At 37.5% G+C, this 14,311-nt stretch overlaps 3 protein-coding genes across 3 annotated transcripts in view; 1 reads left to right on the top strand and 2 right to left on the bottom strand.

The window, feature by feature from the left end:
- LOC135706805 (cuticle protein 19-like) overlaps positions 1 to 4,768 on the bottom strand; it is a 42,713-nt gene extending 37,945 nt beyond the window's left edge. Inside the window, exon 1 of the mRNA XM_065228471.1 lies at positions 4,706 to 4,768. Coding sequence (XP_065084543.1) covers positions 4,706 to 4,714 — 9 coding nt within the window. The 5' untranslated portion in view covers positions 4,715 to 4,768. The remainder of the gene's footprint in view (positions 1 to 4,705) is intronic.
- The window catches only part of GV1, a 184,118-nt gene that overhangs the window by 49,076 nt on the left and 120,731 nt on the right, over positions 1 to 14,311 (bottom strand). The gene's annotated exons all lie outside the window — the stretch shown is intronic.
- Positions 5,148 to 5,726, top strand: LOC135706803 (cuticle protein 19-like). The gene is made up of 2 exons (XM_065228468.1): positions 5,148 to 5,318; positions 5,388 to 5,726. The coding sequence occupies exons 1-2, from the start codon at positions 5,310 to 5,312 to the stop codon at positions 5,724 to 5,726; spliced, it is 348 nt and encodes a 115-aa protein (XP_065084540.1). The 5' UTR covers positions 5,148 to 5,309.

Here is a 14,311-nt window from a genome sequence, read left to right as displayed (position 1 = left end):
AAGAAGAAGAAGCCATGAGAATGAATCTTATTACGAGGAAACGTTAAAAAATAACCCTCATAATTTATGACTTTCGTTCATTCAAAGTGCAATATCTCAAGAACTACGCAAATTACTTTTTGTCGGTAAGTGTTTCTTATGTAAAAAAAGGATGAAGAACACGATGGTGTCCTTAAAATGAAAATTAAACGACACGTTTTATAAGAAAACTGCATTTAAAGTTTTCAAACAGAAATAAAAAAATGTTTGGCAACACTGTACAGAAACAAAAGTTACAGATTTAGATTTCTTGTCTAATTTCCTTATTAAAACAATACCTAATGTTTATTTGTTCCGGAGATATGAACAAAAGAAAGTAGTGGTTTCTAAAAAATAATGAAAAATGGAAAATGTGCCCCTTGATCGATCAGCATACAACTTTGGTTTTTTAGAATTAAAACTTAAATGAACATTCCCTCCTAATTTGGTCCAAATCGGAAGGGGTCAATTTCTCCTTCCATACTCCGAACAATTCATTGCTAGCCGGTTGATAAGCACTCATTTTTCCCGAAAAGAAAACGCAAACAGTTGTAATAAACACAACACAATGATCACCGACGTTGCCACTTTAACAGCACGTCTTAGTTTAAGCCTCGATGACCGCAATGTATCGAGGTTCAAAATAGGTAGTGTTTGTGAACGGATCTGTTGTTTACCCGTTTAAGAGAACCTAATCACTTATTTTCGATACCACCCCATACTTATGTGATGTTATATGTAAGTTAGTACTATTTTTTTAATTTAAAAAAAAATTAAATTAATTAATATAAAAGCTAAGAAATATAAACTCGGTATAATGAAGCATTCTTTGAAAAACATGTAGAATATCGCTTAAATGGTGATGTATAAAATAACATCAAACATGATATGCGCGAAGTGTCCTGATTGTGATATGTTGCTTGCTCATACTTTTAACTATGGCAAACTTAATGACGTTGAGAACTGGTTCGCAAACATTCACATTTTTGAAAAAAAAAAAGTTTTGAAAATTGGTATATTTGTACACTAAATTAGCTGTATATCACACTGATGTCAACAAAAGTAGCTGGTGTCTTGAGAGAAATTGCGTATTTTAACGTTATCTTAAACTTTTTAGAACAATTTGGATTGATAGAATGTACTTAAGTATTGGAAAAACTAATATACATACAAACATGTTTTTTCAATGTAGTCCTGAGAGAAAACTACCTATATCTTTCCGAATTTAAGATGTAGAGATTTGATGTCGTTTGAGTTTCTTAAAATTTGAATTTCTACAACTTTGCCCAAGACATAAACCCATTATCTCATAACTACAAAAAGTTATATTTTCTAAGTGTAAAACCCCCTTAATAAAAATTGAGGTATATATTTCAAAAGATGCGAAACGAAATTTAAAAAAAAAACCTCTCTGGAGACACCTAGGCACTAAAACTTAGATAAAGGTGAGAAAAGACTTTTGACTGTCTTTTTCAGAACGGCCCCACTGTGCGGCTGCGGTTTTTTGAAAAATGGCTGAATAAGCAATTTTTTATTATTAATCTATTTGATAAGGCTCAATCGAATTATCTCTATAGAGCCGAGGGTTCTTGTTCACTAAACATCTTAAAACTATAGTCAAAAGTGACAACACAATAAATACCTTATCTTCCGCTATCCAAAAAACCTCTTCTATCAAGACGGGAACCGCTTCTAGTGGTTTCATTGTATGGAAGTATCGCCAACGGGGGTCAGAGCGCTTCCATTGCAGCAATGGACGCAAAACGTGGTTAGCACTCACACACTCATCACGAAACGGTAGCTTTCAAAAGTCGACGACGCATCGACCTTAAGAACTGCTGATGAAGAACAATGAGGAGGACCAACGGCACCGGTGGTGTTGTGGTAAGCGTGATTACCTCTCACCCCAGCAGGCCTGGGTTCAATCCCAGTCGGCGCCGCCGAGATGTTCTGAGGCATAACATCTCTGATCACGCCTTCCTTCGGATGGGAAGTAAAGCCGTTGGTCCCCGGTTCATGAGTTGATGGGTCGATAGGTAGGGTCCAGGTGTGGAAGCTGCCTTCCTGGCACGTCGGTAGCATTGGTGCTCAGCACGGACAACAAGATCGACGGAAAAAACAAACCAAAGGAATGAGGAGGACCAAACAATAGTTGCTGCCGAGTGAACAGACGATCGCGTGACACACATCGATAGTAGCTTGTTTCTGTTAGCAACCGAGTAAGCACTGTCTACTGGGTGGAACTTGTCCATACACTTCTTATGATACTTGAACTCGGCTCTGTGAAGTTGCATTAAAACAGTTGAGCCTAACCAAATAAACAAATCGAAAAAAGTAGCCTAGGATCTTTCAAGATCGAAAATTGGTTACCTACGGGGTAACACGTTCCGTGTGTTTTTTTTTTTGAAACTCGGCTAAATCAGCCATTCTGGATTTTTTATACGAAGAGTAAAGAATTTTTTTTTAAAGACAGTATGATGAGCATTTTTCTAAGTTCCAACATTTTAAGTTTTTTGTTACTGCCTGATCTTGAAATTTTGTTTTCGTCAAATATTCTGATTTATTTTTGAAATTTCCTTTATTCAGTACATTTGTCATGTCTTCGATTAACCTTCAATGACAGAGTTCCTGAAAAAATGTATAGATCATTGTTCCAAAGAAAATTGTTCCAAAGAAAATCGTTATTATTTCAGATATTTCACTTTTAAAGATACAGCCTAATGACCCATTTGAAATAATGGCTTTTAGCATAATGGCATTAGGCCTAATGGCTCTTCACCGTTTTCACATATTTTAGGTATTTCGTGACTTGTCCAGGGATGATATTTGAACGTTTTACCTTTAGCATGATAGGCATGGTTACTACCCTAGTAGCACGCTTGTTACAAATCAATTGTAGAGACTTATATACGACTTATTTTAGTCATAAACAAGTTGCTGTAACTTATTGTGATGAAAGTGTGCTACTCGGGTAACCAACGTCAGGCCCGTCCCGCAACATGAAGCAATTATTGTAGTTTTAATTCGAGTATTCAACGAATATTTCGAGAAAAGATGTGTGTGAGTTCAATACTTCGTTAAAGGTTGGGGGATTTTCATAAACAGATCTGCAGAAATTCTATTTAAATATGTTAAAAGAACGTGCTTCTTTTAAAATTTGTAGAAGTTGATCAATCTGACATTACTGATTGACACTGGTAATAAATTGAAAAACATCCCAGCCGACATTGGTCCGTATAGTTCCGGATATACACAGTGATATACTAACCATACAAATCGTATATATAAGATGCGCAGATTTACTATTAAACGTTCCAAAATGGAGGTCATATACATACATACTGGCTTTCCAATAACGATTTTGCCGACTTCAATATAACAGAAATACGATCATCATATAAATAAAACAATAAAAAAAGCTATTCCTGCAGCTAGTCTCCATACCTCTATCTTTGTAACCAATAACCAGAACTGAATCCACTGCACCATATAAGTACAGAGGATTATATTAATGATAAATTCTACGCTTCAAAAGCCTACTTGGACTTGGAAAGATTTTGATGTTGATGAAAAGCATAAGATTATGTTAAAGATTGGATCTTGAGTTGGTTTAGATTCCGCGGCACCTTCCTGCACATTATATGACAATCATATCTATTACTATACAAATAGCCCCATATTTTGATGACACGCAATAGAGATGTGTAACCATTTACGATCTTTCAAAGAGCAGTTGAGAAAATTGCATTTTGATCGAAATTTTGCGATAATTTCAACTTGAATTACAACAAGATGGAATGCTCTTATAGTCTTATTGGTCTTATCTTGAAGCAAACACTAGAGCACATTCTTATGCTAACTTTGATTATCTGGGGAGGCGTTATGCGAGTTAATTGACACTTAATTTTCATGAATTTGATTAAGCATCATTTACGATCTAAGAGATGAACTAGCCTCAGGCTAAAAATCTCTAAAATAAAGATTAAAAAAAAAAAAAATTTACGATCTAATCTGTAATAACAATTTCAGTTTCAAAAACCTTACAACTTCATTCGAGCTTATTTGTGATACGGTACGATACAAAAATGAATCATCGCCAATAGGGTGAAAATTTGCATTCTTTGCGACCTAACCAAAACATTATACGATGCATCTCATTCTTGTATGCGATGATGACTTTATCAGTAACAATTTACGATTCTATTTGTACGCTGGTTTACGACTTCTGGTTGTCTGGGATTAAATTTCATGATACAATAACATTCATCTGATCACATCACGCAATTTATTAACAATTCAATTCCTCTAAAACACAATCTCAATAATGCTGATCAATGTTGGCATAGCTTTCGCCGTGATGTGGGTGGTGAGCGTGGCCCTTGCGCTGAACATGAGGCTGGAATCCTCCCTTGTGGTCCGAGCTGTAGTCAACGATGCGGTGGGTGCCATCGGCTTCATCCAGTGTGTACTGTCCCTTAACATGGTCTCCATCGCGGTGTTCCCAAGCACTCTTGTGATCGTGGGTGTGTCCATCCTTAACACCATATTCGAACTTGTACTTGGGGTGAGAATGATGGTGATCCTCATGATGACCGTGATCTCCTCCGTAGTACTGAGCGATGATCTGCCACGAGTTGACAAATTTGAGATAATATTTTCAAAAAGAAAAATACAAATATCTACTCACCTTGAACATCTTGGATCTCCTGTAATGTTGTTAGTTATGCTGCTAAATGAATGCTTGCTACCGGACGACTGTTGCTAACCTGAGTTTCCATTAGAGCTTTTATACCTATCAACGTTCGTTTCACATGCTACTGTTTGTCTCGTTCGAGTGGACATAATAAATACCAATCAGATGGATTTTCATGTGCCAAATCGGAAAATAAGTTATGCAACACCCTGCTGTCGGCCAGTCAAAACAGCTTTAATCGAATTGAAATTCATCGGATATATTGACACCCTCCGAATTAATAATTTTCTCAATGACACAAATTGCATGCCCAAACCGACCGAGATATATTGTTAATAGAATTAATATCCGTTGCCTCTGTTTGACTTTTATTGGTGAAAACCAGCGAAGTAGAAAATTGCGTTCGCTTTGCTTCAGACCCAGACCAACTATATGTATCTGGAGGTATATATCTATGCATGTCGAAAAATGAAAACGGAAAAAAGTTGCTAAGCGAACGAGTATAAAATATCTGCTACCAATTAAGCTCGACAACAGTTAGCGAACAGCACACCAATAGAAACACTCCAAACCCTAGCCCTAGCACAGGAGATCCAAGATGTTCAAGGTAGTTTGTTGACGAGATTTGTGTGGGTCTTAGGCAGCTGTTTAACTTATAGCATCTTTTATATTTCAGATCATCGCATTGGTTGCCTGTCTGGCCGTTGTTGCCTCTGCGCAGTACTACGGAGGAGATCACGGTCATCATGAGGATCACCATCATTCCCACCCCAAGTACAAGTTCGAATATGGTGTTAAGGATGGACACACCCACGATCACAAGAGTGCTTGGGAACACCGCGATGGAGACCATGTTAAGGGACAGTACACACTGGATGAAGCCGATGGCACCCACCGCGTCGTTGACTACAGCTCGGACCACAAGGGAGGATTCCAGCCACATGTGCAGCGCAAGGGACATGCTCACCACCCACATCACGGTGAAAGCTATGCCAATATTGAACAGCACTACTAATACATTTGAACCAAAACCATTGTGATACTGTAAATACATAGGCTCTTCCCTAGCTCTCCTGAAACTGTGTGTTTTTTAGTGTTGTATGCAATGAGAATCCAGAACCGGTTCGGCCTAATGGCAAGATCAAACAATGAACCCATATAATTGTTACTATGGAGGGCCAAAAACAGAGGTGTGGGCCCATAAGCAAAGACACTTATGCGAAATCCACGGCAGGGGAAGAGAAAATTCTTCCTACAGAACGTTCTTACTACGCGGTATATAGAGCATATAATATACATTAGGATTTTCGTCTGGTGGTTTCATTGAAGTAGGGTGCATCAAACTAACTATAGACTGTCATAAAACAATCACACCTTCTATGATATCTATTCGAATATTTTCGAACTAACTTTTAAAAGCAAGTTCCGATAGCTACAGGACAGACCCAAAAGATTTCAGGACTACTCACTTCAGTGAAGACCAACGAACTTCAGGGCAGTTCCATTAACTTCAGGGATCTTTTCTGTGAACTTCGGGGCTGTTGTCAAAACTTCAGGGTGGTTTGATCAATATCAATACATTTGCGGGAGCCTTATTCTAAGAACTTTACGACAGCTTATTTTTATTATTTAAATTGTAGAAACTTTAATGGAGTTATGGGAAATGAAATTAAATGCTTAGGACTTCAGTGATGTTTCATAAAAAAAACTGCGGGAGCTTGAGGGAAGATCCGGAAACATTTGGAACAATTTGGAAAGTTCAAGGAAGCTTCATAAACTTCAAGGCAGTTCCATTAGCTTCAAAAAAAAACTGAAGGAACTTTTAATAACTTTAGATACATCCAGAAAATTTTAGGGAAGTCAAAAAAAACTACAAAACGAGGAAAATTGTTGAAACTTTAAAGAAGTTCCAAGTACTTGGGAAAAGCTAGGTCTAGACATCGTTAGGGACTCTAGTGAACTTTTTTTTCCCTCTGTTCGGAACATAACACCACTGCGACCTTAAATTTGATCAATTTTAGTATATACTGAGTCCTTAGTTTAGTGCATGTCGTATTACTCCATCACTATTGAGAAGTGATGAAGTATTCGGATTTGATACAGTTTTCATTCATCGCAAGGAATCGATTTAGCAGCAACAAAATTAAGCAATTACGCCGATAATAACCAACGAACAACGAATAGAAGATTAGATATCATATGGATGAAGGTTAACTAACTCATGTTTTCCATGTTTCAAGATCATCCTCGGTGGACAAAGCTGAGTCTTGCCACTATCAGCAAGGCATAAAAAGTAATAAGGACTAAGATGTGTTCCTTTGATTACTGATTACTGTTCCCTTAGTTTGAAGAAGTCAGGACAAGATATCGGTGGTAGATCTTACATCCCGTAACGTACCACGAAAAGGTGATTTACCCACCTTACGGGACTCCAAAGACTTAAGGATAGTACAAATAACTTCAGGAAAATTTAGGGAAGTTAAAAAAAAATTTGGAAACATCACAGAGGATCTAAGAAATTCATGGAAGTCCACAGAAGTAAAGAGATCATTAGGACAGTTCCATTAATTCTAGGGCAGTTGCAGGAACCATTATCAGGAGAATAGCTAGAACTTCTGGAAAACTGCGTGATCTTCAGGAAGTACTAGAGATATTCAGGGTACTATAGAAATATTAAAATTAGCAGGAATTTTCATGGAGTTCTGGGGAATGAAATTGACTGTTTAGAATCTTAGGGATGATTCACGAACAAGCTGGGGAAACTTAAGTGGAGTTCCGTAAACGTTCGGAACATTTTGGAAACTTCAGGGAAGCTTCATAAACTTCAACGTAGTTCCATTAGCTTCAGGACCACTGTAGGAACTTTTAACTTAAGAACTTCAGGGATATCCTGAGAATTTAAGGGAAGTCAAGAAGACAAGTAGGGAAGTCAAGAAGATAAGTAGAGCGAACCTGAGAAAAATTGTTGAAACTTTAAAGAAGTTCCAAAAATTTGGGAAAATCTAGGTCTGACTTTTTGGCAACTTAAGTGTTATTCTACTGATTTCAGGGAATATCCACGAACTTCAGGAAAGTTCAGATCTGTAAGGAAAAGTTTTGATAAATTCGAGATAGATCCATTAGCTTCTACAACAATTTGAAAACTCTTAAGCTTCAAGAATTATACAAATGCTTAGAAAGCTCCATAGAACTTTAAAAAAAACATGAGTAATATTTGGTAAATTCCACAGACATCCAGAGGAATTCAGAGAGATCACCTATTTCAGGAAAAATTCTATAACTTCATTTTAATCTTCACTAGAGACCATCAAGGCAGCTTTTTCTTGCTTAAGGAAAATTTCAGGAACTTTAAAGAAATTTCCAAAACTTCAGGGATGTTTATGGGAGTTTCAAATCAAATTTTAGAAAGCTTCAGAAAAACTTCGGGCGCCACCGGGAAGATCAAAGAACATCATGGCAGCTCCATTAGCTTTAGGATAATTATGAAACTTTTATGATATATTGAAGAATTCAGGAAAGGTCAACACATTTTAGGAAAGTTTTTAAGATATTAAAGACAAGAACTTTAGATTAATTTATAAAAGTTTAGTGATCATTATGATAGGTTCGCAAACTTCAGGACCAGGCATGGAAAATCATTTGCATTCATATCATACATTCATTTACATTCATTTGCCTTTAACTTTTTTCATCAACAGCATTCCGCAAAATGATGTATAGAACATTTGTAGGTTTTGTTATAAGCTACAAGTTTTGCTCATAACTCAAATCTGTGTCTCTTATGCATCACGAACTAGAGCGGGCAGAACTTGTTACTGTTTTTCAGTGAATGTAAAATACATTCACTGAAAAACAGTAGTGGATTTTGTTCGCTCTGCTTCGTCATGCATAAGAGATACGGATTTAACTTGTAAACAAAAGTTGTAGTTAATAATATAACCTAAAAAAGTTCTTTGCATTTTTTTGTGGAATGCTGTTGTATAAAAAAGTTAGAGGCAAATGAATGTAGAATGCACGTAAAGAATGCAAATGATTTTCCATGTCTGTTCAGGATAGTTCAAAGAACTTTAACAACACTATAAGCCCTTAAGTCCTTTTTTATAATGCGTTTATTTGTCCAGGCTCATTTGCTGTAGCTTTGCGGAGCCGATATTTATTGTTTAGATTACAAAATTACTAAAAACTAACGTTAGTAAAGCGGGGCCGATTACTCGCGGCTATCTCGAGGTTAGGGGTAACAAATTGTAACAAATGGATGGCAGGGTAGGGATTGTGAACACAAGGTTTGGAGAGCAGTGTGCTCTTGATCTAGAACTAGGCGACACTCTGATGAAAAAGACAAACATGGGGGTACACCGATGGTCAGCTAACAACTTGGGAGAACACAAGATGACATTAACTAATAAATTCTCAGATCTATCCGTTTTAAAAACACATAAATTAAGGGCTGCTTTAATCAACTGGAAAATTGCTACAACTTTTGAAACTTTTTGGATATCTAGAAACTCTAGGAATTTTTAGGAATTCCACTTATTTTACCCAAGAATCCCTCTTGGGGATCAGCAGGGAATCACGGCATCGAAGATTTATTTTTTATTTTTTATTCATTAATTTATTTGTAAGGCTCAAACGCGTAAGCTTTACGGAGCCGATTCTTTCATTAATTTGAAATAAAAGAGTTTATAAAATTAGTTCATTTTTTCTTAGAAGCCGGTTGTTTGGTGTTAACTTTCTCTCGTGGCCGCAGTTTTCTTCTTTCTTCCGTTTTCTGTGTTCCAATAGCAGTTTTCAATTTCTTCGCGATCAAGAACAATGGATGGCTTTCGGTCTCGAGCTGACTTCCTCTTGCTGCTTCTTGTTCTTCTTCCATGTCCGGGGTCGTCTCATCGATTGCCATAACTTCTTCATCGAACACCTCAATAGCATCCGCTGAAGCATCGCCGGCTAAAACACTCGCATATGATGTACAGGTATCCACGCTGCTAACACTTTGGGCTTCGTCCGTATCCGTCGTTTGTTGTTTTTCGAGCTTCCTGCGAGGTTTCCGCTTTGGGCAAGAATTCATCTGGTGCCCCTCAATCTTGCAAACAAAGCACACATTCTTGTTCCCGGGATAGAACACGTTTCCTTTACGGTTGAGGAAATGCAGTGATGTAGGAATTTCCTTCATCCATATATACACCGCGGATGCCAGTGTATATATCAAAACCTAGCTTGGGAGGAAATTTCTCCCTAGCCACACGTTTTACCTTGCCGTATTTCCCCAGCACCAATGCTAGGTTTTTGTCAGGCACTTCAGGAAGCAGATCGTACACGTATTCATCCGCATTCAACATGTGTACCTCTACTGTCTTTCCATCGTCATAACGGAAAGTTAATTGTTCACTGTTATTCATCAATGTGTGACACATTGCCTCTTCGACCTTGAATTTAATAAACAAGGATTTCTCCTCTGCTACCCTGTATATAGCTTCCATCTGCATAGGATCCGCATCCACAGTCTTCGCGAAATTAATAATTTCGCCCATCGACGGTTTTCTAGCTCCATCGCCAAAGCTAAATTTGACGGTGTTTTTAACTTCAACTCCATTCATTGTTGATTCTATCCACAGGATTCCACACACGGCTAGCTAGCTGCGGATAAACAATGTGCGCAACACACAATAGCTTGGTCGAAAAACAGACTGCCGATAGCACTATCGACACCGAGAACAAATGCTGCTGTCTCCGTCCACAGCTGAAAGCGAACTGGCATCGAAGATGTTCTAATAATGTCAGAAAAAAAGTGAATTTCTTTGCAGGAAGACTTCAGTAAAAAAAATCTTCGGAGAAAGGTCTTAGACCCTAACAAACAGTTTAACTACAGATCAGCCTTATGCATAAGTCTTATTCAGCATTTAGCCTGCTCAATTTTTTGCAATGATGTTTAGTCATCAGATTTTGAGAGATGTTCCGTGAGCTTCAAGAAATTTTCGGAAACATCAGAAAAAAAATTGGGAGGTCAAAAGGAGAGCAAAGAATATCAAGGCAGTTCATTTAACGCTTCAAGAAATTTAGAAAAAGACAAACTTTAGGCCAGTTCCATAACTTCAGGAATGCATCAAAAACATTCTGAAAAGTTCCAGTTTCAATAACTTCAAAGATGCATCGAAAACATCAAAAAAAAAATATACTTTCGAGGGAGTTTTAAGGTCTTGTAGAAATAGCACCGACAAACCGACATGAAACTAAAACTTAACTCTTGATCAAGAATCCATAACAGCGAATTCAAATGTGCAGCGATCCCATCTGTCAAAACCATAGAAATTGATTATCTAGATAAAAATAATTTGCCCGGAATAGATTAGACACGAACCAACTCATACATTTAGTATGTGTGTTCGTGGCTAGGATACACATTTTTTGCGAACACGGCGGCAGATGTCAGTTTTGTGCTTTGATCAGAAATTTGATGATATTTTGTATGATCTTTCATGTAGGTTTGTCGGTGGAAATAGTCCTGATAAATTTTGTGTGAAGTAAAGATTCATGAACTTAAAAAAAAAGCGAGGCCTTTAGTGGTAATCTAAAAACTGCATTAATTGATTCCTTGCAGCTTTGATAAATTTCTGGAAACCTTAAAGAAGATCCGGGAATTTAAGCTAAGCATAGAACTCCTATGAAATTTTAAAATTGGTAGGAAAACTTCTAGATGTTTATAGAACACCTGTGATGTTTTGAACGTTCCAGGAAAAGTTCAAGAACTTTAGGAAAGTTCCAAGAACTTCATACAAATTGTAAAAATTCCAAAGATGTTCAATGATCACCAGGATAATGCAAAAACATTTTAATGGAAGTTTCATCAACTTCAGAGAAGTTTCAAGTATTGCGAGGACTTCAGAAAAAATCGTTGAATATTTTGAATAATGCCAGAAAAATTTAAAGAACCTTTGAGAAGTTCCAAGTTTATCAAAAAAGTCAAAAAAACATCAGAGAAGTTTACAAAAATCTGAAAAATTTCAAGAATTTCACAGAAATACAGAAGACTTTAGAGCACCAAAAAGTTCAGGAGAATCGAAAGAACTACAGAGAAGTTTCAAGAGCATCAGGAATGATCATAGAACCTCATAGCTATTTTATTAACTTCAGGGAATTCTGAGGTGGACCAGCCCCTGGCTGAAAACCTTGTAAGTAAAGCTAAAAATAGCTTTAAAGATGTGCAGATATTTTGCAGTAGTTTTGAGAGCTTGAGGAAATTTCTGAATACATAAGGAAGGGAAGTTTTTTCCCCGTGTCGTGGACATTTACCACTGTGACCAGTGTTTTGATGTATTGTGGTGTATCCTCTTTTTACTATTTGCCGTGTGTTTTGATGGTTAACCACTATGTAGAGTAAGAGATGAACTAGCCTTAGGCTAAAAATCTCTCTAATAAAGGAAAAAAAAAACTATGTAGAGTGATCTTCATCAATGATCATTGGCATTATCCCAATAATTGCACTTCGAATGAAGTTTACAGCTTTATTGGGTATACTGGTCCAAATTTATCCAGGTACGGTGAGTCATTTATCAATAAATCTGCATCGTTTATTAAATAGTGCAGCGCAATCACACAATAAATGTTCAGAGTTTTTGCTCTCCAAATTACAAAATCCACATCCATCGTCGCTAAGCTTTCCATTTTTTTTTAAAATGATATTTACTAGAACAATGTCCTGTTATTAATCCAGTGTAGGTGCTTAAATCGTTTTTTGGAAAGATTGAGTAACCTTTGCGTACTCAAAACGTTGGACTTAATGAATCGTTTAGATTGCCGCAATGACCAAGTAAGTAAGTAATGACCAGGAACCCAATATAGATTTACCTTGTTACGACAAGACAATTTCTGAAGTTTATTACAGCATTCCCACACTAAATATGAAGTGCAGATTGCAAATCAATGCATTCAATGCTGCTTGACTGTCCGAAAAAAACGCAAATGTTTGCATTTCTATAATTTTTATTTAAACATATTTCTACACATTTTAGAATCAACGGGGTCGGTGGTGTAGTGGTAAGCATGATACCCTCTCACCCCAGCAGGCCTGGGTTCAATCCCAGTCGGTGCCGCCGGGATGTTCTGAGGCATAACATCTCTGATCACGCCTTCCTTCGGATGGGAAGTAAAGCCGTTGGTCCCCGGTTCATGAGTTGATGAGTCGATAGGTAGGGTCCAGGTGTGGGAGCTGCCTTCCTGGCACGTCGGTAGCATTGGTGCTCAGCACGGAAAACAAGATCGACGGAAAATACAAACCAAAGGAAACATTTTAGAATCCCTAATATCTCTGCTTGGAATACTGTTGGCCATTTGCCCATTGCTGCAAAACAAGAAACTCCTCCGGTACGATCAAAGAACATCATGGCAGTTCCATTATCGTAAGGAAAATTGTGAAAGTTTCAAGAAATATTGAAGACTTCAGGGAAGTCCAAAGAATTCCTGGAAAGTTAAGAAGACTTGAATATACCAAAAGAACTCTAGATAAATTTATAAAAGTTTCGTGATATTCATGAAAGCTAAGCAATTTTCAGGGCAGTTCAGAGAACTTTAAGAAATCTTAAGGATCATAAGGGATGCTTTATGATCAACTGGTAAATTGCGGCAACTTTTGAAATTTCTAGCATTTCCAGGAAATTTCGAGAAATTTAGGAATTACTCTTATTATTTCCTAGAATTTCTCTCGGGCCCTTTGTGCTCAGGAATGCCCATCAACCATTTTATTTATAAATTTCCGTGTGATCAGATGTGCCACGTAAAAATTTTGGTTGAAGAAAAATCAAGCTGTTTCCCCGGATGCATCTCCCCGTCTCTTACCGTTTTTGCACAGACAAACAGACGTAACTCTTTGAAAAACTTATTCTTGAAAACATAGTATCTCAAAACATATTACCTCAGTAGCGACATCTATCTGGCTTCTCGCGGAAAACAAGCTTGCTCGCTAACTCGTAAACAATATTGCATAAAAGTTCTATAGAATATATAGAAACGTCAAAGTGATCCGATGCCAGCGCTGCGGCGAGTAGTTCGCGGAACTGATAATATTCAAATCAACCGTTAAATGTATGTACGAAGATACACAATGAAGAGTTACGTCTGTTTGTCTGTGGTTTTTGTATGTACTAAGACAGTGAAACGAACGTAGTGGGATAGAACAATGCTAAGGAGTTTGGCTTATCATAGTCTAGTCAACTCTAGTTATCGAAAGGGGCTGTCCATAAACTACGTAGACAGTTTAGGGAGGGGGGGGGGGGTTGACAATTATCCACGGTTCATACAAATTTTAATTTTTTTGTATGGCCGATTGTCTACGCAGGGGGAGGGGGGGGGTCAAGAATCCCAAAAAACTGTCTACGTAGTTTATGAACAGGCCCAAAGTATTTTACGTCTCTTTTATCGATAGCTTACAAAACATATTGATTGCATTTTAAGAATGGCTATCCAGGGGGGCTGGTGCTAATTGCCTCTCACCCAAAAGGGCCTGAGTTCAATCCCAGTTGGCATCGTCGAAAGGGAAGTAAAGCCGTTGGTCCCCGGGCCATGAGTTGATGGGTCGATAAGTAGGGTTCAGGTGAAGAAGCTGCCTCC

The sequence above is a fragment of the Ochlerotatus camptorhynchus genome, unplaced genomic scaffold, assembly GCF_037179485.1.
Source record: "Ochlerotatus camptorhynchus isolate MF236.1 unplaced genomic scaffold, CSIRO-AGI_Acam_v1.1 ptg000291l, whole genome shotgun sequence".
Taxonomy (NCBI): Eukaryota; Metazoa; Arthropoda; class Insecta; order Diptera; family Culicidae; genus Ochlerotatus; species Ochlerotatus camptorhynchus.
This window is presented reverse-complemented; position numbering and strand designations above follow the sequence as displayed.